The following is a 26,357-nucleotide window of genomic DNA, read 5'->3' on the forward strand; positions in this document are numbered from 1 at the left end:
ATGGAAAACATAAAGCAAAACACCATATAGACTGAATTTGAATTTACTGTAATGTTAGAAGTCCTTATTTCTCCCCTTTAAGAGAAATTAACATTTGAATATTTTAAACATTAAGGCCTTGCAAATCCTCACAGTGCATTAGGTGGTGGGGGTGGGGGGGCGTGGTATGTGAATAATAGTGGATAAAACAGCTGAAAATGTATTTAACATAGCTTATAGTTTTATTTCATTTTACATTACATTCCTCTTTGGGGAAAGAAAAATACAGTTTCCCTCAGCTAGAAAAAAATTCATTCCAACTCAGAAGATTCAAACTTCAAATTCAGATTTGGTTTCAAATAACACTGATTCACTGATTGAATACCTGCTGTATATCAGACAGTGTCCTTGGGCTTTCACGTATGTGACCTTTCTTAGTTGAACTCTCTTGCTTTTTTTTTTTTTTTTTTTTTGAGATGGAGTCTTGCTCTGTCATCCAGGCTGGAGTGCAATGGCGCTATCTTGGCTCTGTAACCTCTGCCTTCAGGGTTCAAGCAAACCTCCTGCCTCAGCCTCTTGAGTAGCTGGAATTACAAGTGTATGCCACCATGCCTGGCTAATTTTTGTATTTTTAGTGGAGACGGGGTTTCACCATGTTGGCCAGGCTGGTTTCGAACTCCTGACCTCGTGATCCACCCACATTGGCCTCCCAAAGTGCTGGGATTACAGGCGTGAGCCACTGTGCCATGAGGATCAGCAAAGTGCACTCATGTTAAGTAAAAAATTTGTTTGATGTTTATGCTGATTATATGAAGGTCATCATAGCTTAGATACAATCAAAACCCATGGGGAACAACTTTATAATTCATTTTTCTCTTTTCTTACAAAAAAAGTAAATAGGTAAAATGGAAAATAGAAGACAACCTATCCTATCCTGGATGAGACACGCACATATTTAAATTGAATTATAGACTTAAAATTTAAGTAGGAATATTTTTTTTCTGAGAACCAAAGTCACAAAAACCAAAACTTTCAAAATCACCAAGTCTCGAAAACAGATTATGAAGCAGCATTTTTGGATGGTGCTTAATGACATCAGGCAACGTTTAAATGCCACCTAGTGAGCAACACTGAAATTGCAGCTAAATTAAAATGACCTTTTATTTGCCTGGACAACAAAAATTTTCCATGATTTTGCTTTTTTGAAATGATGATAGGAAATTATTTTTTAGGCAATAAGATACTAAGTGATATCAACAAACTGCATGGGATATTTCCACAAGGAGAGGATTTTGTTCCCTGATCTAGTTTACGTGACATTTTCCCTCATGCTTGCTTTCTCTGAGCTGACTCTTCTTAAACTGACCTAGATGGTACCTTATTTCAATTGACTCAGAGTTCATTCAAAAATATGATATGGTGACATGGCTTCACTGACATGAAATCCAGGCACTCTCTCTACTCTTGCTCACATTCTTCCTTACCCAAGTTTCCAGCGTGATTTTAGGATATCTTATGCCAACCCAGTGTACCGTCACTTCTCAGAAATGTAGGGCCAACCAGCTATTCAACTACACTCCTATTCTTTTGCTTGACAGCCTCATATGGCCAAATGATAGGCAAATAAAGCAGTGCAAGCACTGCCCCCATGTCAACTCCATCATCAAATGGAAAGCGCATCTTGGTTTTACTCAGGATCTTTGAAGAGAAAGGGAAACAACAGGTACCACACACATAGGTAGCCAGCATTCATGGAACAGCCACCGTGGGCCAGGCTGCACCACACCATCTTTCCATGTGTTATCTCTTTCTAGGGACTTCTTGAAAATTGGTAGGATTATCATATCATATGTTCTTGGAAACATCTGTTGGCTATTTCTATACTTCACAGTAAGAAGTACAAGACTGCAATGGCATAAAGGCAAAAAAAAAAAAAAGCATTATAACCAGCAGAAATAATTGAGGCAGATACTTTGTAATGTCTCAGATGTGAAAACTGGTATCTGGATATTTAGCAAAAAATATTGACTCTGTCAAATGAACAAACCTGGAACAAGAAATAGCTTCAAAACGGAAATATAGAAATCACAGTAAACATTGTTTAAAAAAATCAAATCCAAATTAAATATTGCCTCCACAGATATCACTAGAGCTTATTTCTTACAAATGCATCATTGAGCTAAATGTCAGGTCCTGTGTATAGAGGCCTTATCTAAGCTTTTTTGGGGTCATTATTCCTGTGTGTATTCCTTCTTTTTAGCTAAATCAAACTCAAAAACAGAAGTGCTGTTTCAATAACAACAAGGTTATAAGCCAATGAAGTAAAGTTAATGGTTTTCCATTGTCTCAGGATTTGCTATCTAAGTTATTCGTGTGTTCAGTGACCACAGGTAATCAGATGTCACGTGCAGCAGAAAATCAGGTTTTCAGCCATTGGGAAATACCAACAGGATAGTATTGCAGACAATGGCAGTCACTCTAGGAGTTTTCCCACTGGTGTGTTGAAGTCTCGTTCCACTTTCCGCTCTACCAATCCAGCTTCAGATCAGCCTTACTCCATATGTATTTTCCTCCTCGCTTCAGAAACATCTTTTCATCAAATCCACTGAATTTTATAGCTTCTTCTACACCAACATCCAGGATGGACTTGGAAGGTTCCTTCCGTCCCTTTCTACAGTTCAGAAAGCGCATCTAGAAAATTCATAACAGAAACTGGTAAATTTCCATGTGATGAATCCTGTAAAACTCTATCTAGACTATTAATCCCAAATAGCTTTTGATATTCCAGTCATGTCGACAGATATTTTTTGAAATCTGTGGCTGATATTGAACCCCTTGGACCCCATCTCTCTACTCAACCAGCTCATGATCTGGTGGAAGAGGCTGGGCTAAGCACAGTAGACACCTAAGCGCACAATAAACAGAATGATATGCGCCCCGCATGGGCAGATGTAGTTCCACTGGGGGAAGGGGTAATCAGGAGAGGCTTCCTCCAAATGCTGACATCTGAATTATGTGTTGAGATTTTAAATTGGAGGGAATGGTATCATAAAAGCACAGAAGTGTGATATATCATGATGTACCGGGGAAATGGAGTTAGACGGTGTTTCTGGAATAGTAACGATGTGCATGCATCAGTGCATGCATGCATATACGTAAATATTAACAAAGGCTTGTTTTGAGAAATGGAGAGAGGATGAAAAGAAAGGTGCTGCTGAGGCAGGCAGGTGCCAGATCAAGAAGAGTCTTCCATGGCAGGTGCCAGATCAAGAAGAGTCTTCCATGACCTGCGAAGGCTCTTTGTTTTAATCTTATTCCATCCATTTTTGTTTGTTTTATTCTGTCCTATTCTACTCTGTAGGCAGAAATGATTTCTTCACACTCCTTATGACCTACACTGAATGTTTCATAGGAGCTCAAGTGATACTTGTTGAAGCACAATGTTATTCAATTGGTAAAAGCAAATTTTGGTTCAACGATGTGTTTTCCAAATATGTGGAGACCAGCGAGTTTGTTGAGGGATGCTGGTCAAAATCCCTAGACAATCATAATAATTTCCACTCCAAAAATAAATTGTTTGAATTTTCCTCTCTACCTTGGACCCAGAAACTGAATATTTCCTTATCACCTTTTCCCTTATGCTCTATTAAGAAAGGTTATATTGTTAAGAAATGAAATGGGTATAAACAATGATTGGTTAACTTGAAAATAACAAAATACCGGCTGGGCATGGGGGCCCACATCTGGAATCCCAGCATTTGGGGAGGCCCAAGTGTTAGAGACCAGCATGGACAACATGGCAAAATCCAATCTCTACAAAAAATACATAAAAATCTAGCTGGGTGTGGTAGTGCACACCTGTAGTAACAGCTACTTGCAAGGCTGAGGCAGAAGGACCACCTGAGCCCAGGAGGCTGAGGCTGCAGTGAGCCAAGATTGTGCCATTGCCCTCTAGCCTGGGTGACAGGAAACCCTACCTCAGAAAAAAAAGAAAAGAAAGAAAGAAGAGCAAACATCAAAAGTGACAGTAAGCATTTCTCCAACAAACAAATCCAATTTAAATATCGAATTCAAGGTTGTTGGAGCTCATTTCTTTAAAATATGTCTTCAAATGGAATTATTTGTCCTTTTCTAGGAAGAGTGGCAAAGGTTATAGATCTAGAAAAAAAAAGACAGAGGAAAGGGGAAAGTGATTTGTTTTTCAATTTTGAGAAGGGTAGGTTTCCCTCTTCCTTTGGAAGGCAGTGGGGGTAGGAATAATATCAGTGGTGTTTGGAGCAGAAACATAAGCCTCTCCTTATGAAAGCCAAGGTTTATCAATCAGAAGACAAGCTGGCTGTGCCTGGTTTGTCCAAGATAATGAGAAGAGTGATATGGCCTTCCTCCAAAGTAGGCTGGATGCCCTATCTCAGGAGAGCCTCCAGCCCAGGACTACATAACAGACGACTCTGTTGTGTGTGATAACGGGTTCAATGTGACATCCACGGATGCATAGCTATATGGCAGAAAATATCACATGGTGCTCAGTGCAAATCAATGCTGGGACCTGGGTTCAAGCTTATTCTGTTCCAGTGTTTAGCTCCACATTTGATCCTGTGAAGTGAGGGCTCTGGCATAACAATAATCACTGACTATCAAACTGTGAAGTGCTAATTAAGAAGGACAAATAAGTACTAGATAGTTATGCTCATGGAACTCAACTCTGCCATCGCTGCTAATTAATTAAATGTTAATTTTATAACTCATTGGAAATACTCACATATTCATCCAGAATAAGATAGGAGTCTTTCATCTGCAAAGGAGAAGTTAATACAAATTTAGTTTCAGGTGCATTTCTCTGTATGTGAGCGCAACTGTCCACCTGTAGTGTTTGCATTGTATTGTTTTGGATCTAGCATTTCTCATTTCCCTTGAGTTGCCTTTGGCATGGCCCTCGCAAGACAAGGCTCTGTTTGTGTGCATTCGGTTTTCAACAGATCACAGCAGGCCTGTATTCTCTGCTCTTTGCTGAAAAGGTCAAACATCAGAACCTTCATCCTGAAGGCTTCCCTGACAGTGAACTCCAAGGCAATTTCCCCTTCCCTTCACACTTTGGGAGAGCCCTTTTCTTCTTTACGTGATATTTCCAATGACTGTGTCCACCATGTATCTAATTGCTCCCTTTTCAATGTATAAAGCAGAACTCTCTTGAATGCTATTTTTTGGAACTAAAGGGTGGATTTACCTGAGGATTTTATTATTACCCTAACATTACTTATAAATAGTTCTGACTTCTATAGGTATAGAGAAGCTGTACCTGCACTGTTGATGGGAAGGAATCCAGGCCTTCTATACCTATCCTTGTAGATAGGAGTCTGTAAAATGTTTTCTGTAAAGGGCCAGATAGCAAATATTTTCTGCTTGGCAGGCCACACAGTCTGTCACAACTAATCAACTGTGCTTTGCAGCCCAAAAGCCACCACAGATGATACATAAGAAAAATAGCTTGGCAGAGTTCCACTGAAACTTAAATTTATGGGCCCAGAAAACCAGCTTTTACATAATGTTCACAGGTCACAAATAGGATCCTTGTTTTGATGTTTTCCCTCATCAACTCTTAACTTGCATCCTGTACTACAACAGGTGGCAGGCCAGACCCATCCCTGGGGCCAGCGTTTGCCAACTCCTATGCAGGGATAGGAGCAGACCTGCTATTGAATGTCTAGTGGGGTACCAGTAGCATCAGCATCATCTGGGAACTAGTTCAAGGTGCAGAGTGGTGGGCCCACCTCAGACCCACTGAGTAGGGGTCTGCCCTTTCACAAGATCCCAGGTGATTTGATGAAGTTTGAAACAAACTGGCTAAAAGGTTCGTAGGTTTTGGGGTCATCAAAATTCAGATTTTGCCCCTGATACAAGTCAAGTAAATGAGTACCTACCACTCGGCCTCCTGGTGTATACAATGGGGATGATACAACCTGGCTCATGAAGCATTAGTGAAAATGGCAATGAGTCAAAGGGTTAACAGTCCCTCTTACAAAGGAGGTACTCAACCAGATTTTCTTTGATGTCATATTAACTAATTAAGATGGAGTTTTAAAAATCAAATAAAATAGTGCATAGAGGAAAACCTCCTCTACCCCCTTTCTCTTCTTTTTGATGGTCATCCTGTCTACCATTCTGGGATTTTCTCATTTGTGTTCACTTCAACATTACCTTTTAAACTTGAACCATTTACCTAGAGCCTCGGAAGTCTAAAGCATGAGGAATGAATGTCTGCTCTTTGAGTTCCTAGCCTTACTTAAGCATATGGGGTAGAGATTTTCCTGTATGTGTATTTTTGGATGGCAGATGGAGAAGCTGTTTTTAAAATAATAAAACTAATACTTAAGTTATAAAATTTTGAAGTTCAAAAAGTTATAAAGGTGAATAAAACTACTCATAATTCCACTACTCCAAGATAACCAAAGGAATATGTAGAGATACTTTTTTTTACACATTAGGATTAAACTTCAAATTAATTTTGCATATTGTTTTTTATCTGTACCTACTATTATATTATCAGAATTTCTCCTTGTCACTTAAAAATTTTTGGACTATGCTTGTTAGTCAGTGTAACATTTCATTCTGTGAACCTACAGATTTACTCATTCTCTGTATACTGAATGACAGGCTATCTTTATTTTTTTTGGTATTATTCTTTTTTTTTTTTTTTTTTTTGAGACTGAGTCTCGCTCTGTCGCCCAGGCTGGAGCGCAGTGGCGTGATCTCAGCTCACTGCAAGCTCCGCCTCCTGGGTTCACGCCATTCTCCTGCCTCAGCCTCTCGAGTAGCTGGGACTACAGGCGCCCGCAACCACGCCCGGCTAATTTTTTGTATTTTTAGTAGAGATGGGGTTTCACCGTGTTAGCAAGGATGGTCTCGATTTCCTGACCTCGTGATCCGCCTGTTTCAGCCTCCCAAAGTGCTGGGATTACAGGCGTGAGCCACCGCGCCCGGCCGGTATTATTCTTAATACTGCAGTAACATATCTTCACATAAATATTTCTCTACTTCTGTGAATATTTCTCATGTTTTAAGGTAGAATTTCTAAATTCAAATATGTGGCTATTTTAAAGGTTATAAAGTTAGCAATTCGTTTTCTAGGAAAGTTGCAATAATTTATACTCTTGCTAACAATATGAACTTGCTTCTCTTACTGCAACTTTATGCTTCATATTTTATTTTGTATTTCTTTGAATATAGACAATATCAATTGCTCTTAAAATGTTTATTCACCATTTTTTTTTTCTGTAAATTATCTATTTATGCTCATTGGATGTTTTGCTTTTTTGGTGTTAATAGATTCTTATTGATTTAAATAACTTTTTATATATAATACTTTATTTTATACAATTCAGTATATCATGTTAACATACTTCACTTTTAATTTTATGATATGTGTGACATATTTTTAATTTTATGGATTCAATTATACTATCATAATTTTTTTAAAGTTTGTATCTTTCATTAATAAGCAGGTTCCTTATTAATGGATTTTTTTTTTCTGTAGCTTCTGAGAACACATTTTTAGATACCCAGCTTCTAGTAATACCTGAAGCTCCACAATGTAGACATGCTTTGGCCAACCTTGTTTTATCTGTGTATGAAATTTGTGCTAATAGGATGGATCCAATTGTCATTACATTAGAAAACTAAACGGGAAACATTTCTTCTACATTCTATGCAACATAACAAAATTTTACATAGAGATTATTCAACTAAATAAAGTGATAATGTTGATATCAATAGAGTGGCATTCGTTAGTTCTTTCTATGTTTAGGGGCTATGTCATGCATGTATGACACATAAGGACATTATATGAATCATATAGCAGGAATATCTACATGAATCTATATACAATTGTATCATCTGCAAAGTACTACTCTATCCATCGTGGATACAGAAACTGAAGCTCTCTAAAGACCCTGCAGCTAGGAGGTGGCAGAGCCAATGGCAGCCCTCAGCCCTATCTGCCCTGACATGGCACTCCTCCCATTTCTCAACACCGAACCCTCTAAAATAACAATGTGTGGGGTCCTTGGCTGAGAGACTTCCCTTTTGGGAATCAATCTGAATGTGTGATGATAAAGAAAACAACTTTTGCTTTATACAACCTTCTGGTTAGATTCAGGCACCAAGCAGGACACTTCTTTGTGGCGCTCCAAGAATCTTTCAAATTCTTCATCATCAATAACAAATCTTTCTGCTTCTCTTAGAGCATCTTCTCCACAATTCTCACCCTCAATTAAGAGGCACTGGAACACCTGAAAGGCAATGGTAGTGTTTGCTTTGCAGAGAGCTTTCCATCGTGTTTTCCCCCAAACCTCACTCCCCCTTTTCAAGCTTCATCTCTTCTGAGCAAAGAGACTTGATGAGCTAAGGAACATTCTAGAAAGATATTACTTTGGGGAAATGAAAGCTAGCCCTGAAATTTAGGAATATGGTGTCAGAAGCACAAACATTCTTAAAATATAAACTTTCAAAAACTTGTCTAGATTATGTTTGATTGAGTCACAATATTTTCAGACAACAAAATAATGGGTACTTATTGAAAAAATATAAACTATAAAAGAGCATAAAAATAAATCATGTGTAATCCCATAACCCAGAAAAACACATTTTAAAAACATTGTTTTCTCTGCTGATTTTTAATATATTCTTATGAAGGCCTCTAGCATATGTCTGTTTTTCATGTAGTACTTAAGAACAGTTTTTCAAAATCATTAATATTCTCTTTCAACAGTCTTTTAAGTAAACAAATGTGTGTGTATGAGTGTGGACAGTGTATTATTCTATACATACTACCATCATTTGAAAATAAAAGTCAGTCCTAGAAAAGGCAAGAAGTGAAGAGACTTGCCCAAGGTGACAAAGGGTGACAGCCAACCCAACACAGAGCCAGGACAAACCCAAATCTAAAGGGTTTCCATGGAAAGGATGATTCTACACAGAATTTCACTAATATCATCATCTGAATCACTCAGATGCCACTATAGTCAGATGAGAAGAAATTGTCAACACTTCAATGTTGCCTTTTTTGCTCACTCTTTATTTTTCCTCTTCTTTTTTGCTCCTCGGTCTTTTGATATCTGCCTCCACCGGCCCCTGGTCATAGGATAATTTTGCTATTTGCTTTCATGGTGTCTTCCTTAATAGACTGTGAGCATCTTGGGAGGGGTTGTCACCCATCCCCATGCCTCATCCAGGCTCAGGGTAAGGAGAGGCCTGGCAGGGAGGGAGTGCCCTCCCATGTGGGTTTGAATCATGAACAGACTTGACTATCAAAGAAGACATACATCACAGGCATTTTTTTCCAGGGACTTTGACTCCAGAATCAGCCAGCTAGACTGGAAGGGCTTCTGCAGGAGAAAAGCAAGCCATAGGAGCTGGAAGGGGAACAATATTGAGGGCGTGGGATGGGGCATGGGGGCGTAGAAGAAGCCCTCTCCTCCCATGCTGCTGGAGCAAGCCTACAGGCCACAACAAAGCCTCCCAGTGAGTAATCGCATGCCCGGTGCTGTTGTCCCAGGGACACGGCTGGTGACACCTTCCAGCCCACAGCCTCACAGTGGAGGAGGCAGCCTCAGGAAACTAGGTTCTGAGTGCAATGTATGATTGGACTAAGAACAGGCACCTGATCCAGAAGCATCAATTTACATCAATTGGAAGCCTGCATACATCAATAATCTGGTTTTCCAAACAGGCAGAAACTAGCCTTCCACCAAAAGAGTCAGGATCTTGATGGCAAATCCACAGTGAATCAGATGAATGGAAGCCAGTGTAGGAGTCAAAATATCTGAGAGAAAGGCCATGAGATAGGAGAAAACCAAGCTGTGGGGAAAAAATACTTACACATCTGAAAAAAGGACTCCAAAAGAGAACAATGAGGAAGACAGTAACAGGAAACATGGGGAAGAGGAGAGAGGTGGGGACAGGAGAGGAGCAGGCAGGAAAGTCAATATGTCTAAGGCAGCTTAGCCCTCCAGCTGGAGCCTCCGCCTTCCTGGTGGATCGCGTCCCTGTTTTTCCTATCAGACCTCTCTCTTTAGTTTTTCTCCAGTTCCTTCTAGACCTGGGAATGTGGCTGATAATTCATGTCCTTATATATGTAACCAAAAGTTCAAGCTCAACATACCTATTAAAAATTTTTGAAAGTAGCATCTCCAGCTTCCCCTAACCCATTTCCAAATATTACAGGACAGCTTCAGGAAAATGATAGAATATCCCTTTCCCTCCTCCCTAACTCTATGTGGAATGCTGACATGGGATTTAAAAAAACAGCCAAGGCAGCTTTGAAGGAAAAGCTGTTCTTTGTGCAGGCAAAGCCCTCTAGTCTGGATGTGCCTTTCTTCTTCAGGTCTTTGCCACCTACGAAAATTCATTCCATTTTTCAGAGCATAGCCAAATGCTTCCTCCTATATGAAGCCTTCCACTTAAGCTCAGCCTGTTTTGCCATTTCACGGTATGGTAGCACACATAGCTTTCTATCATGTGACTTTTCCCACATCTTTTTGTGTGTTTGTGCTAGCACTGAGCTCTGCATCTTATCTTTCATTGCACCGGGACTGCTTGTTAGAAATACATGTTGTGCAAGCCCTCCCTGCTATGCTTGCCTTCACCACAGACCCTGTTTCAGGGCAGCAGATATGAGGCCCAAGAAGCTGCTTCTCAAACAGCCTCCTGATTTGATTCTGATGAGCAGTCAAAGGTAGAAAACTGGGATTTCAGTCATGCGTGTCTGCACAGAGTGGGAGCTGCACATGTGGAGCTGGCTTGCATGTGTGTGGACTTTAGGCTTTTAGTAGCTGGTAGTGGGGCCAGCCCTAAAGCATGAATCTGGGAATAAAGGTCCCATTTTGCTACAACTTGGGGATGACTTTGCCCCTAATGTCTTCTAGAAATTCACTGCATCAGAATTTATGAGGAACCGGTATCTGTCCATCCATAAGCCAAGAGTTTTAAAAATAAATTTAGACTTTCTATGAACATATTCTTCCAAACATTTCCAAGCACTGAGCATATTTTTTGATGTTTATCCTCACAATATTTCCAAAGGAAATCTTTTCAAGTTTTCAGAAAAAGGAAGTAAGGCAAAGAAAAGTATAGTTTTAATCTAACAGATCTGAAAGACCAAGAACCTGACTTCTGGACTGGCTTACGAAGTCCAGAGTTCTCTTGTATCAGTATTGTTTTCAGTTTAATTGAAAAAAGTCATTCCTGCATGTTTTCTTGAAGGAAAACAGCAAAAGTGATCTTGTGTACTTACTTTCCAGCGGATGGGGTTTAGTGCTTTGATCTGTTCCGTCATGTCCTCTTCCACGTTGAAACGATTAATGACAGAATTTATCTTGAAAGCAACTCTATAATCCCTACACCATGTTCTCAGCTTTTGAAGGTTTTCCACATGGTTCTTCTTTCCTTGGCCACGGCCAATAAGGACATTGACTTCCTCGTCAAAGCTGTCACAGGAGATAGCGAGAATGTCCAAATACTCACCTGAGGGAAAATGATCATCTTTAAACTTTTCTATCCAAGGACCAAGCCCCTCGGGCTATTTAGATCTCTTGTGATAAAATATATCTTGTTTAAATTTTTAAAAAGACACTTTTCCTTATACCCACAAAACTCACTGAGATATGAATTTTACTTTCTTCTTGTGTCAAACTTGAAAAACTATGTATGTAAAATAATGATGCAAATACTTAGTTGATTATTTGAAAACTCTGCACATGTATGTGTGTGAGCACTTACTGATATATTTAAATGAGGTTTTTCATTTATTCCTGCATACAAATTATGTAATTTCTGAGGCAGGTAGATATATTTGGATGCTTCTAGACTTATTTATGAACAATTATAAATTTACTTCTTTTTCTTTCCATCACACAGATAAAATTGCTCTGTTGAAGATCCCTAGTATTTTTGCTAAGTTCATCAGCTTCTTCTGGACATCTCCTTGATAGCTGGCTTATCATCTAAATATTTAGAGACATTCTATGTGATGTTAGAGACAACTGTGTTAGATGCCAAGAAAACCAAGAGAAAGGGAAGCCTGGTGTGGGAATAAAGTGTAAACAGACCCCTCCTTGCAACATGGTATGTGAAGAGCTGTGATAGCATATCGTTTTGGGAGCACAGAAAGTGTTCACAATTACCTTCGCTTTGGTTTCTGTCACACTAGTTTCTACTCCACCTCTCTTATTATCCCTCCAATTTCCTCTGCTCCTTCATGCTATCCACTTATCTCTTAAGTACAGGTATTCTCAATGGTTGAGCCACTCCTTGCAGTTGATTAAGTCTGAGTTTTCCTAGTTTTGTGACTTTTTAAGAGCTGACTCTTTTTCTTAAAATTACTTTCAAATTATAGAAGCTGGAAATTCCAAAAACTCTTTAAGCAACTATCCTCTAATATTATAAAAAGAGTCATTTTAACTCCCATTTTGGGCTAATTTTATTTTATCCATATGTAACATATGCCCTCAAAACATCTAGCATAAACTGGAGCCAGAATAAGGCAACTGTCCATGATTTAAAACAACTCAAAATGTTCTAAAAATTGATCTCAAATAAATTCCTAATGGCATATCACATTGTGAAAAGGCAAGTAACTGAGCACCTGATCTCCAAACAGACCAGAAATTAAGTTCAAAACCAAAAACAGAGAGACTTATCAGTTATACTAAAGACAAACCTAGTTGATTTCCAAGTCATCTGAGGATCTGTAAGTCAATTGCTATATTCTGCCCCCTTTCCAACTTTTGCTATATGTTCATGATAACTATCCTCCTGTCCTCAGCTTTTCCTTGCCAAAGCTCTTGGGAAGAAAGATTTAATGGAGAGATCTGTTTGCTCAGTCCCTACATCTTTCCAGGAAAACCTGGAACCATAGTGGAATCTTGGCCAATTCCTGCATATATGGTGACTACAATATTCTGTATATCATTGGTGAGGTGTATAAACCTGGAGCAATGGGGCATGTTGAATCAACTTGTCAAGACTTCTCAGGATTGTTTAACAAGATCCATGATTTCCTTGGTTGCATTGTTGGGGTCCTGAGTTTCAGTTCCAATAGCTGGTTACATAGCAGCATGTGCATGAATGACTAGCCCTGTATAAAGCCTCAGACCCTAAGACTCAAATGGACCTTCTTGTGCAAAGACATTCCAAATATGACCCTATAGTTCACTGCTAGAAAGAAAGTACAACCTGTGAGGCCTGGGCTGAAGAAGGACTCAGAGCCTGTGTCTGGACTCTGATGATATATGTCTTTATCCTGCTGTTTCTGTTCTGTATCCTTTACTCTAATAAACCCTAACTGTGAGTATAGCTGGCTATTGAGTTTTGGAAGTCCTTCCAGCAAATTACCAAACTTGTAGAGGTTGTGGGGCTCTAAAACAGCTCTCTTCATCCACTCAAGCACATAGACCCATCCTTGACCCATTAAGCCAGAGGTGGAAAATCAGCAGCTTATGGGCCAGATAGGCATCTATATACATTTGTTCCTCACAATGCCTAAAAATATTTCTAATTATTTGCAAATATTTATAATTGTAGAGTTTTGATCTATGTTTAATAATTTGAGGATCATACAAATTCTCTTGCTGCACAAAAATCAATGAAAACTCCTAGCTGGCTCTCCACTCATGCACTATAGGAATAGGGCGCGATGCTTCCCGTTCTCCGCAGTCTTCATGCTTTCCTATTGTCTCCATGCTGCTGACAATGTCTTTTCTTATATGCTTCTAAATTCACTAATTTATACCACTTTCTCCCACAAGCCTGAGAGATTTGACCTGGACATGCAGTACTGTCCCTACTCTGCACACCACAAGGACATCCTGGACAGCTGATCTTGGAGGAAGGGCATTGGCTGGGTACCCACCCAGAAAACCCCGCCAGTTAGTCTCCATCACACTGCTTCCTCAGTTTCTTTTTTCTCTCTCTGAGTATGGTTCCCAAAGTTCACTTTTGAATCTCAGACCCCCTGTGTGACAACATTTTGTAGCCTTTATACAGGGCTAGTCATTTATGCACCTCCCTTCACTACCGTTTTGGTTTTACACACTTGTAGGCCCTTCCTAATTCACCTGCACCTGATACCTTGACTCTTCTCTACCTGCTTAACCCTTATCAGATGGACCCTCCAACCCACATCCATAGCGTCCCTCCCCCACAGTCCATGTCTGCACCATCACAGATGGGGTATCAGAGATGTCTCAGCAACATCCTCAACAGATTATAAATGCAGCTTCCCTTTGAAAGACTTCAAGGCTCCAACAGCTCATACAAACAAGAACAGAGAATTGTACTGTAACAGGTTATACCTGTTTCCCAACATGACAGTCCATATAAGAAGAGCTAATGTTTACCAAGCTCTTGCTAAGTTTTAAGAACTGCTATATGGACATGACATCTGCAGAAAACTGAACTGTGAGGAATCTCAGCAGCCTTAGAATTCAGCGGTTCTTAATCCTGGCTACATGGTGGAATCCCTTGGAGCCCTCCACTTTGACCAATCCACACACCACGAGGTTCTGATAAAATTAGTCATGGATCCAGTCCAGTCCCAACAGAGATATTTTATTACAAAGCTGTCAAATGTGTTAATTTTCCTACCTAGTGTCTAAACTAAGGCCATAGATCTTGTATTTGCTAAATTGCAATGTACAAGATAGTCATCTCAGTAAAAGGTCTGTTATCTAACTTACCAAACTTGTTTACTGAGAGCCCTAAGGAACTAAAATTGCCATAACGCCGTGCACAGCTTGAAAAGCAATCAGAGTAAGCAAGATTAGTTTTTCCTCCTTTCCAGTTCCTCAGCAGGTCTGGCTGAAGGCCCAGGATGGAAGGAAATACAAGAACCAACAATAACAATAGCAATAGGGAGAGTTCCATCCCATGGAGCGCACCATAATTCTGGAACCACCTCTCCCGGATCAGGCTTCCATTGCTCACGATGCTCACGCTGGGCAGCCGCAACTCTACTTTGCAGAACTTCACCAACTTGCCCAGGTATTCTCCCCGGTCTTGAAGAAATGGCTCTCCACCTGAAAAGTTGATCTTCTCCATACCTGTGCAAGGTGATAAATGAATTTTACCATTTCACAAATATACATTATTATTTTAATAGCAAAAGTAGTATTTTCTCAATGTAAAAAAAAGAAATAAAACTTTATCATTAATTTCCCCTCCCCCAACCCTAGTTCCCAACACCAATCCCACCCAATGGGAATAGCATGTGTTTAATTCGGGGTCTAAACAGGGATGCAGGGAACTGGTTACACAGATGAATAGAATTGCTCAGACACCAAAGGGTACAATGAGGCAGCACCAGGATTTGCAAAGCAGAAAGCCACATCCCTGCCATGTGGCGTGACTGTCCACGGGCCAGCTGCCAGCCTGGGAATGACACTCCTCCTCACTCTGCGTTTCCCATCCCCACTCCTTGTCCTGGATTCTGCATTGCCCTCTCTCTTGGGCTACTCCCTTATTTTGGAGAATCCCTTTACAAGCTTCCTGAAAAAAAATGTAAAGCAGGAATTAAAGTGATACTTGTATGCCTCAAAATGCATTGGTGATCAATTGTTTGCCCAGGTATCACATTCTAGGTGAAGTCATTTTCACTCAGTTTTAAATGCTGTTGTTCAGAGGCCTGATAACACCCTCATTTGTACTTCTTTGTAAGTGCATGGCTTTTTCCCTCTCCAGAAGCTTTCTTCCTAATGTTTTGAAATTTCAAGACAGGGTGTCCTAGGAATCTCTCTCTATTCACCGTCTGGTCACCTGGAAGGCCTCAATCTCAAATCATAGCTCTTTATGTTATAAAGAAAAATCTTCTTATATTATTTGCTTGTTCGCACCTTGTCTCAATTTTTACTTTTTCAGCTTTCTGGAACTTCTATTACTGGAATATTGGAATTTTTAAATTTAACCACTATTTTCTTATCATCTTCCTTCCTATGTCTACCCTGATTTTTTGGTCTCATTTTGGTAAGACTTTACCTTTTTGTCTTTCTATTAAGATTTTAATTTTAGAAATGCCATTTTTCGTTCCCCAGATGCTTCCGTATTCTGACTATTCCTTTCCAAGCATTCTATTCTTGTTTCATATATGCAATTCTTTCTCTTATCTCTCTGCAATTACTAGTTATAGATTTTTTTGGAAGTTTTCTTCTTCCTACATCCTCTCTGTGTATTTGTTTTGGTGTCTGCCTCTTCTTTTGATGTTTTTATTTGTTCATTCAAATTTCAGTGTGGCACAAAATAGCAGAATGGAATTTCTGTGATGAAGGGAGGGGCTGGTCCAAAGGAGGGTTTCACTACAGAGAGACAGAGAGGGAAACTGGTTTATTCATAGGAAAACCTCCAATTGCTAATATCTTTGGTCTTTACTCTGGGGTCATTTTGTTTTCTCAGAGAAGAAAACATGTCTCTTGCATGTGTTACACACCTGCCTGCTTGAATTCTAGGAGGATGGGGTCTATCTGTTACACACCTGCCTGCTTGCATTCTAGGAGGATGGGGTCTATGTGTTACACACCTGCCTGCTTGCATTCTAGGAGGATGGGGTCTATGCGTCACACACCCGCCTGCCTGCATTTTAGGAGGATGGGGTCTATGCGTTACACACCTGCCTGCCTGCGTTCTAGGAGGATGGGGTCTATGTGTTACACACCTGCCTGCCTGCGTTCTAGGAGGATGGACCTTTGCGTCATACATCTGCCAGTCTGCATCTAGAAGGATGGGCCTGTGCATCATACACCTGCCTGCCTGCATTATAGTAGAATGAACCTGTGCAAACCTCTTTCTTGTCTCTCTTAATCTGTATCTGGCCTCACCATACATCACCCAAGGTAATATGGTTAAAGCTTTCAACCCTTAAATAACCCATGGGGAAGGAATTATTATCTGGTTTTTAGTGCAAGAATTGAAGGCAAGAAAGGTTAAACAACTTGCTGAAGATCATAAGGCTAGAGAAAAGTAGAGCTAGGGCACATGCCTAGATTCCAAAGCCTAGAGTCTTTATAAGTAGAGAAGCCTCCAGGCTGGTGTGCCTGGAACAGTTTTGGTTTATGGTAGACGAAACAATATCTGTGAGTGAGTTTTAGTGCCCCCTTTCACTCTCAGATGTCTCTATGATTGGACAGTGAGGCATTATATCACCTCACCTCCCTATTTATAATCCATCATGCTGGGAGGCAGTTTGAGTGACACTCATTATAACCCGAAAAAACAAAACAAAACATAATTACCTAACAAGTGTGGTGATGTAGCGGCAGATAAACTGGAGAAAGTAAGACAGGGTCCTGGCCAGTGGCACAGAACTGCTAACAATTTTGAGGAGTATATTTAGAAGGGATGGAAGAATAACAAAAGGGAAGGAATAGAATTTAGAGGCATAATTAAGATCTTAGACAAGGAGTAATTTATTTACAATAGTGTTAACATACAGGAGTGATCGTATTACAGCCCAGATCTGATGCTCATTATTTTTAACTCTATTCAGTCTTTCTGAATAGAATTTCAAAACAGTCTAAAAGCCAGGAAAGTAAATAATATATTTTAGAAGCATCTTTAGCCAGAATAGTAAATTTTAATTTTAAATATAATATATAAAAATATATATTAAAATTTAAATTTCAATGTGAATTTAAACCTTTAATTACCACTGACAGAGCAGGAACACCATCATCTCAGACAAACACCACCACTTTAAGTTCCAGCTCCCTTTCTAGCCTCATTCATTTCAACGAAATCACTTCTCTTCTAACTACAAGCAGCCAGAAAGAGCAGACAGTAAAACACAGACAAGACAGCTTGAGCACAGAGGGAGGTTGAGGGGAAGTCTCTTAGGTAACTGCCAAACTTCACTCTCATACAATGGGTCCCAGTGAAACAATGGGCCTTAATAAGCACATTAGTTTCTCTTCAGTGTTCTAAGATAGGGAAGCTAAAAGCAGATTCAGGGTGGGTATGCCTGCAGCTGAAGGAAGATAGGGAACAGACACACAACTCTCCCTCCCAGATAAGCACAACAAAGAGAAACAGAAGCAGTCCAAGTCTCTAATAAACTCTCCCACCCTAAATCCTTAAAACTCTTAGTCTGTAAGAGAGTGGGCTCTGAGTTAACTCAGCCAGAAGCCCCTCTCAGGTTTGTTTTCTCTAAAATAAACCTGTCCTTGACTGTGGAGCCACCTTTCGTGTTTCTTTCCTCTTTCTTTAATTCTTACAACCAAAAAAATAGTTTTCCTCCATTATCTAGAAATCTCTCTTACAGGAAAATACAACCTGCACTATCCTGTAAGCATTTCAATTAACTTTGGTTTTACTTACTTAAACCGAGAGGTTATTATATAAAAGTATTAATTATAACTATTAATAATAATTTATCTTTTATGACAAAAATACATGAACATTCACTTGTTTGTGCCTTGTACCAACTTTTGAGATTGGTTTATCAGTTATCATTATTATCTAAAGATAATTTTAAAGATCATGGAACTGATACTCAGAAAAGCTAAATGTCTTGACAAATCCAGTAAATGTTAGAGCAGAAACTCAAACCCTGGCTTTCTGAATGAAAGTAGTAATTTCACTCGACATATCTCCTTATTCACTCACTCATGCATTCATTCATTTATCTAAAACATTTCTTAAGCCTCTATTACATTCTAGACATTCTGTCAGGCATGAAGACACACAGGAGGGTAAAATTCAACCTTGGAATGCAATTTCTTTGAGGAACTAGACATTCAAAAAAAACTGAACAAAATAGTACATTTTAAAAGCTGCAAGACATATTTGTAGCAAGTGCTATAAGCTCATAAGTGAAAAGTAAAGGGCATAATTATGGCTGCAGAGGATCAAGGAGAATTCAAAGGAACTTTGAAAGTTCGCCAACAAGATTTGAGGACAGACATTCTAGGAAGAGACAACAATATGACCATCATTTTAACGATTTTGATGTTTGGAGAAAATGAGTGTGACGGGCTGTGTCTACAGCAGAGGGGACCCAAGCCATCAGGGTAGCAGAGGCTGAGAGCAACATTGAACTTCCCAGGGACCTTGACAACAATACTCATAAGAAGGAGAGTTAGGAGTTAAATCACCAAAAGTACACTTTAAAATAAGATCAGGAGTTTTCAATGGGGCAAGCAGAGACAGTGAGTTGAATTACAGTAATCCTGGTGAGAAATGATAGGAATTTGAGTTAAGCCACACTGGGAATGGGAAGTCAGGTTCTCATTTGAGCAATCAGCTTTGGGTAACTAAGCCAACGTAACGTGGAGCAAAGAAGTCAGATCCAATATAGGACACACTGTATGATTTCATTTATATAAAGTACAGGATCAGGCAAAATGAATCTGTGTGTTAGAAGTCCAGCAAGTGCTTACCAGGGTAGTGGCTGGAATGCAGCATGCACTTCTGGAGCTGGTGATGCTTTCTCCCTGAATCTGCAGGCTATTTACCTGGCTGTGATTGCTTTGTGAAATTCATCAGGGTGCACATCCAGAATATGTATAATCTGGTGCATGTATGCTATGCTTTCGTTAAAAAGTTAAACAAGGAAGGAAAGAAGCTAGAGATGTTGCTGAAGTTACTAGTTGAGAAGGTACTCTAGGAAAGACAGGAAGACAAGGACGGAAGAAAGAACAGATCTGGAGTGGAAGATGTTATATTCGAAGGTCACGTGCTGAGTTCTCTCCAAGATGCTGCCAGGCACTAACGTGGTGATGCTCAGTAAGCATTCTTGAGAGATAAGTCCTTGACTTATTTGTTAAAAAAATTTTAAGGTTTCCTATTAAAATAATATACATAAACTCAAATATAAGATTCAACTACTGCCATTTTTATGTCAAAGTTTTTGTTTTTGTTACCAACTTTCCTAATTATTAATAACTGTTTCTGGAAAACTCAAATTCGTTAGTGTTGTGGGCAAACTCACAAAGTAGTACAAACTTCCCAAACCACCTCTTTCCAAACACTGAGTGTAACAAGGACCTGCCCTTTGCATAGACCCCTTCTTGCTTCCAAGTGGCAGGAGGGACAGGTTTGCTCCACAAGTCCCGTTCCAGCCCAATTCTGTGATTTAGGAAGGACTAGGTGCCTACTCCAAAGTTCACTGAATTATTTTCTCACAGGACAACCTGCTCACTGTGCAATGGTAAATGGTGACCTCAAGTTTTGGAGAAGCTCCCAGCTTGTGTGTGCCCCCAGCCCCTTCTCGCCTTACCACACTGCCCAATGGTTGAGAATCCTGATTTCTGTCTGGGACCATGGACTCACCAGCTTCCTTAAGCAAAAGCAATCCTCTCTTTGCTTCCTCAAGGGGCAGCACAAAGGATGTTTTGGCTGTGTGGAAACAGAAGCCGCATTTGTAGTTGCACTGGCGAGTGAAGTGATAGTTGACGCTGGTTGGGGTGGCGGGCAGAGGAGGGTCCTCTTCCTCCTCTTTGGTCTCATCTGGCTCTCTCAGGACCAGCTGCTGCTTTGTCCTCTTGGTAGCTAGCAGCCAGAAGGTTGCCCTCAGCCAGCAGAACAGTGGGACCAGACTCCTCCACAGAGAGCTCAGAGGTTGCCTGAACACACTCAGGAGCTTCTCAGCAAAAGCAGCAGGTGTGAGCACCCACATTGTGGCAGATGCCTGGAGCAGAGCAGTCCCTGTATGCTGGGGACTCTCTTTATATAGGGATGGAAATCAGCAGTCTCTAAGCAACCTGTCATTGGGGAGCAGGACACACCTTCTTTGACTAACACTCAGCTGAGTTAGAGTTTCGATTTTTCCACATATGAAACTGAAAGTTGAAACAGGGCCAAGACTGAAGACTAGAGATCGGGGTGAGCATTCCTGGTTTCTCTATCACGGCTGCCTCAGTCCGCTTGTATTATAACAGTCTCTCTAGCTTGATGTAGTTACAGATGAGGATAGCAGTCTCTATCAATATCTAGCTCTCTGTCTGATAGAGATAGACACAGGTGCATTAATCAGCACGCTTTGTACTTGTTGCATTGCTTTCTCTTGACATAGCCAAGTAACAGTTTTTGCTCCATCATAGTGGAGGGGTTTCTTTTTAAAGCCAAATAATAAACAGACAGATTGACTGGTGGAGGATGAGTACAGGATCATTCACCTCAAGACCCCTTTCAGATCACAGTAAAAAGGCATGGAACAAAATTGAATTTAGGTCTTATTCCATTAGCTATTCAGCCTAATTTATGCAAGGTGACAGTGTTAAAATTTAGATATTTACGTCTTCCTGTATTTTGATATTATTTTTTATAGATGTTTTTAGTTAGAGAAAATCCAATGCTTTTCTAAGATGTTTCCTAATTGGTGAGAATTACTGCAACTCATAATTTATTTATCTTTACAGTTTTCTTAGAAAGCCTTGTTGACCTTTTTTACTGAAATCTTCCTTTTAGCCCTCTTTGATCAGAACTGTGTGTATGTGTGTGGTCTTGTGCTTTCGTGACACCTGTAGGAAGTTGGAAGAGTCCTAGTAGCTGAACTTCCAGAGTCACAAATCATGTAGCTGGGTGACTCTGAGTAAGCGACTTTATTTCTCTGGATTTCCATTTCTTCATCAGCAAAGCCATGTATCTCATGCGATTTTTGTGCAGAGTAAAACTGCTAATTTTTGTGAAGAATTCAGAATAGTGCCTGGCAAACTTTTAAGTGTTCAGTTAGGGTTAGCTCCTGTTATTCTGATACTGTCATATTCTGAATAAAAACAGAAATGACTTATTTTACTTAAAAAAAACATTAAACATGTTTAACTTAAGATTTAACATCTGCAAAATTGTACACTTAATGATTACCAAATATTCAACAGTAGATATATCTCAGGTCCTTGAAATCTCAGCCCAAAGTTTCTTAAACTCTCATGCCATGGTCTTGCACAATTGAAAACCACTTTTGGCTAGATCTCACTTCTTCATAAACATGTGATCATGAGAGGCATACAAGTACCTGTTAAATTTGAATCAAATTCTTTTGGGTTAACTTGGTTCCCCTTTCTGGCTGAAGCAACCTTTGAAGTCTCAAAGGTTAGGTCAGCACAATCCTAGTGGGGGTCTCTTGCAGGCATCTGTTAAAATAGGCTAGGAAAATCTTAAAGAGGTGCCAAATGCTTAGCCCAAACATGAGGAGGATCAAGACTTGTAGGGTGGCATGCAGAAGGAACCCTACTGCAGGAGAAGCCAGCTGGAAATATCTGGAGATCAGAAACTTAACCTAGAAAGTCCAGCCAGGAAGCTTTCTGAAGGTGTTTTTCAGAGATTTGGCTAGCCTTAAGATCTTAGATGTTTCAAATTCAACCTGCCTGGAAGTATTTACCCTTCAGAAAGTGGCAGCAACAGCACAAACATCACTGTGTGCAGGGAGGAGATAGTCTAAAGCAATGTGTTTGTCTAGGACCATATGAGCAAGGGAGTCTATGGACCTCTGTGGAACCCTGATGGCCTGGGTGGTAGAGCAGGCAATCCTGTGAACAGTTCAGGAAGGGTTTCTGATCATTTATGAATTCCAAGCAGAATCTAGTTTAAATTGGGACCCGAAAAACCTTCCTAATCTAGCTCCTTCTAGGGTTAACCCTTCTAGATGAATTATATCCTTGAGAGTATCCACAACTATTATCTTCATAATCTGAGGGATTATCATGAGTGTTGGATTATAGCTGTTAGAGAACAGGGTAGGTAGTGTTGGGGATAAGTGAATAGATGGGAATTTGGGTAAAAGCTATTTCCGTAGCCAAATCTCCAGGTGAGGATAACTCAAGCATTATTTCTCCTTTCTGGGAGAATAAACTATGGGCCTGGAATGTTTCTAAGAAGTCCCTGCCTAGGAAGTGTGTGGAAGCCCAAAGGAAAAACAACTGCCCATGATGGGTACTAGTTGGAAAACAATAGGTGAAGATTAGGAACCATCATAGGTTGGTTGGCTACTCCAATCATCTGGATGAATTCAGAACTCCGGGGAGGGTCCATGGAAAGCATGCTGGGGTTAAGAATGGACAGAGTAGCCCCAGTGTTGACCAGAGCTCTGATGAGTTTTCTCCAATCTTAATACCTAATTTCCCTAGTTGAATAATTCGAGTAGGGGAAATGTCCCGAGAGGCTCTATAGTTTTGCTTGAGGGAAGAGGGCTGGTAAACTTTATCAGGATTTAACTGTATCCAGATATTGTAGGAAATTAGGAGAACTCAGGATCCAGTCCAGTCTACAGGTAGAAAACCAGAACTTGAAAACAGTGCACAGGGCTTTAACCTAATAGTAGGTGCATGTTAGTTTTTCTTAAGAACATGACTTTTTCTCTCCACATTAATCATACAGGAACTTTCAGGTTTTAGAACCTCTAGAGGCTAGGAAGCCAAATCAAGGCAGGCTTTAGATTTTACTTAGGGTCTTAAGGTTCTTGGGCCTACCAGGAAGTGACAAGTTTTATGTATTCATTGTAAGGCTAGGAACTCTTGAAGTCAGGCATGTTATGACCCTTCTTAAATATGACTTTTCAATCAAAGCCTAGTAATATAATCAGTATTTCCAATAGTATCCTGCTTATAAAGGGAGAGCAGATTTTTACTGAACTTACAGAAATAAAATAAGAATGCTCACAAATAGTGTCTGAATTTTGGAGGACTCAAGTAGGGAGAAAGGCAAATGCTTCCACTTTTGTTCATAAAAGTATACTTCACCAAATTATTGCAAACTATAGCTAATGAAAGAAAAATTCCTTGAATCTGAAAAGAATATTTAAGTGTAGAATCAACATTTTAAATAAAAGTCATAAAATTATCCTTATCAATTACTTACTTTCAGTTAATTAATTTTGCTTTCCTTAATTAGTAATTTTGGGCTATAGCTGATTGCAAATGCTTCTAGAGAAGAATTTAAAACAATAATTGTGGATGAGAAAAATCCAGAACAGCTATGATCAAAACTCTGATGAGAGTTTACAAGGAAATTGTAAGAAATAATGTAGAAATAATTGCAAGAAAATTTAAAAGAAAATTTAGGTATTTTTCTGGCATACAATCATTAAAGAAAATAATCATACTCAAGACTGATAACACATATTATGATACATTAGTCAATTCTTGCACTGCTGTAAAGAAATACCCAAGATTGGGTCATTTATAAGGAAAATAGGTTGAATTGGCTCATTCTTATGCAGGCTGTACAGGAAGCATCATGCTGGCATCTGCTTGGCTTCTGGGGAGGCCTCAGGAAACTTACAATCATGACGGAAGGAAAAGGGGGAGAAGATGTCTCACATGTCCAGGGCTGGAGCAAGAGAGAAAGATGCTGGGGCAGGGGGAGGTGCTACACACTTTTAAACAATTAGATCTCACAAGAACTCACTATCCTGAGAACAGTACCAAGTTGATGGTACTAAGCCATTCATGAGGACCTGCTCCTGTGATCCAATCACTTCCCACCAGGTTGCACCTCCAACATTGAGGTTTACAATTTCAACATGAGATTTGGTTGGGGACACAAATCTAAACCATATCATATAACATCTCGTAATTTTAAGATCTCATGCAATTTGGAACACATATTAGTAACATATTTATATAAATATAACTTAAAGGGAGTTAAACATCATTTCTTATTTGATATGCTTCCCATATGATTTGCCAAATAAGCCTAATCCTTTAGTATCTCTACAAGATCAAAAAGGCTTAATTTAGGGTTTTGATATTGAGGAAACCTGCCAAAGATGTCAAAAGGTTAGAAATACTTGATTAACCAGAATCATATGTCACTGCTAAATAAACAAAGTGATAATCAGAAGACTTCAAAAAGAATACAGATTTACATGGATGTGAAAACCCTAAACTTTTTAAAGTTCAGTTTCCCTAAGTAATCAAAAGCCTAATAAAAACAACATGAAGCAAAGGAATTATCTCAGCAAAACACAGACTCTTAGTTTACTAGGCCAGTTACCTAATAGGTAAAGGGGAAACAAACCTCCTTTAGTATGATTGCTTCTCCTTATGGAAAGCCCATTCGCATAACCTGAAAGTTAAACCTGATGCGAAGGGTATTTGAATTTAATCAGGCACAGAAAGAATGTATCCAGAATTCCAAGCATATACTATTATAGAGAAATGTAAACAAGAAAACTAGTACGTTGAACATGGAAATCCTTGGTTCTTAGGAACAGCATAGGAAGCTTCCTGGTTACAGAGAACAATTCAGACACATTAAGAAAAGCCAAGAGTGTAAAATCAAGTTATAATGAAGGAAAACTTTGGTTTTCTAGATCTTCAAAATAAACATTTTGGCATCAGGCCATGACAGCAGTGTTAGAACCAGAGAAAAAGTTACAGGAGATGACGAAAAGGTTGAAGGAGATGGTTATCATTGTGGCCACGCAAAAAGAATTTACCTTTTCAAGGACCAAGAGAAAGAGAGCTGCATTTACAACCTGAAAACAGGAAAATTATATAGATCTCAGGAGGAAATGTGCCAGAAACAGAAACTGTTTGTAGTTTACAGGATTACTATTAAGGGAACAGATTTGCAAATTAAAAATTAAAACCTCTTGCAATTTTACTAAGAGCAAATCAGTATTTTAAGAAAACCTTGTTTTAATACAGGAGATCAAATTTTAAAGTTATGTATCAGTGTATTTTTAACATCAAAGTTTAATCCTGAGAAAGACGCATATACGATTTCTTTTCAATTGTAGCCAACCTGATTGCACAGAAAATTGCTTTTATAAACTCTTTTCACGCAGCTTATGATTTACTTAGACCTTTGATGACATGCTTCGACTTTCTTCTCTGTTCTATACTTCCTCTTTCTTAAATAACCAGTCATTTTACTGTAAGACAAAAATTTATCACACAAGGTTCTTTCTCATTTCTCTTTTCTTTTCAAACTTCCTTATCAAAAACACATTCTTCCCTTCTCAAACACTTGCAAACAGAATGCCCTCTGCCCTAGTAGCTTAATCACACACTTTAATCACCATACTATTTCTTAGCAACCCTAATTTTCAGTGAAAATCTGCCATACCAACAATCCAAGAATACACATTTTACAATTTCAAGAGACACAAGCTTTCTAACAGAACATCTTTTTAATATGAAAAAGGACATTTTTACTAACAGATCCAAAGAACTCTTGTTCTTCTGAATTAAGAAGCCAAAAGTATGTAAGCCTAAACTCATATTTAGCAATAATGTCTTAGTATTATCTTATTTCTAAATGATCTAGATATGCAATGAATATTAACCATTTAATTTAGCTCAGAAAAATTCTATAGCTGTAGTTACTGAAAGGATTTGGAGAAGCCTTCCTAAGTAAACATATTACAAAACATAACCATTACCAAAAGTTCATTTAAA

At 39.2% G+C, this 26,357-nt stretch overlaps 1 protein-coding gene across 1 annotated transcript; it reads right to left on the reverse strand.

Moving 5' to 3' along the window:
* Window positions 1–452: 452 nt before the first annotated feature.
* RSAD2 (radical S-adenosyl methionine domain containing 2) lies at window positions 453–20,656 on the reverse strand. Its single transcript, NM_001135534.1, is given in 6 exon segments — window positions 453–2,670; window positions 4,739–4,771; window positions 8,115–8,264; window positions 11,267–11,496; window positions 14,910–15,071; window positions 20,287–20,656. Coding segments are annotated over 6 exon segments (1,086 nt in total). The 5' UTR covers window positions 20,633–20,656; the 3' UTR covers window positions 453–2,505.
* Window positions 20,657–26,357: the final 5,701 nt, after the last annotated feature.

The sequence above is a fragment of the Pongo abelii genome, chromosome 12, assembly GCF_028885655.2.
Source record: "Pongo abelii isolate AG06213 chromosome 12, NHGRI_mPonAbe1-v2.0_pri, whole genome shotgun sequence".
NCBI lineage: Eukaryota > Metazoa > Chordata > Mammalia > Primates > Hominidae > Pongo > Pongo abelii.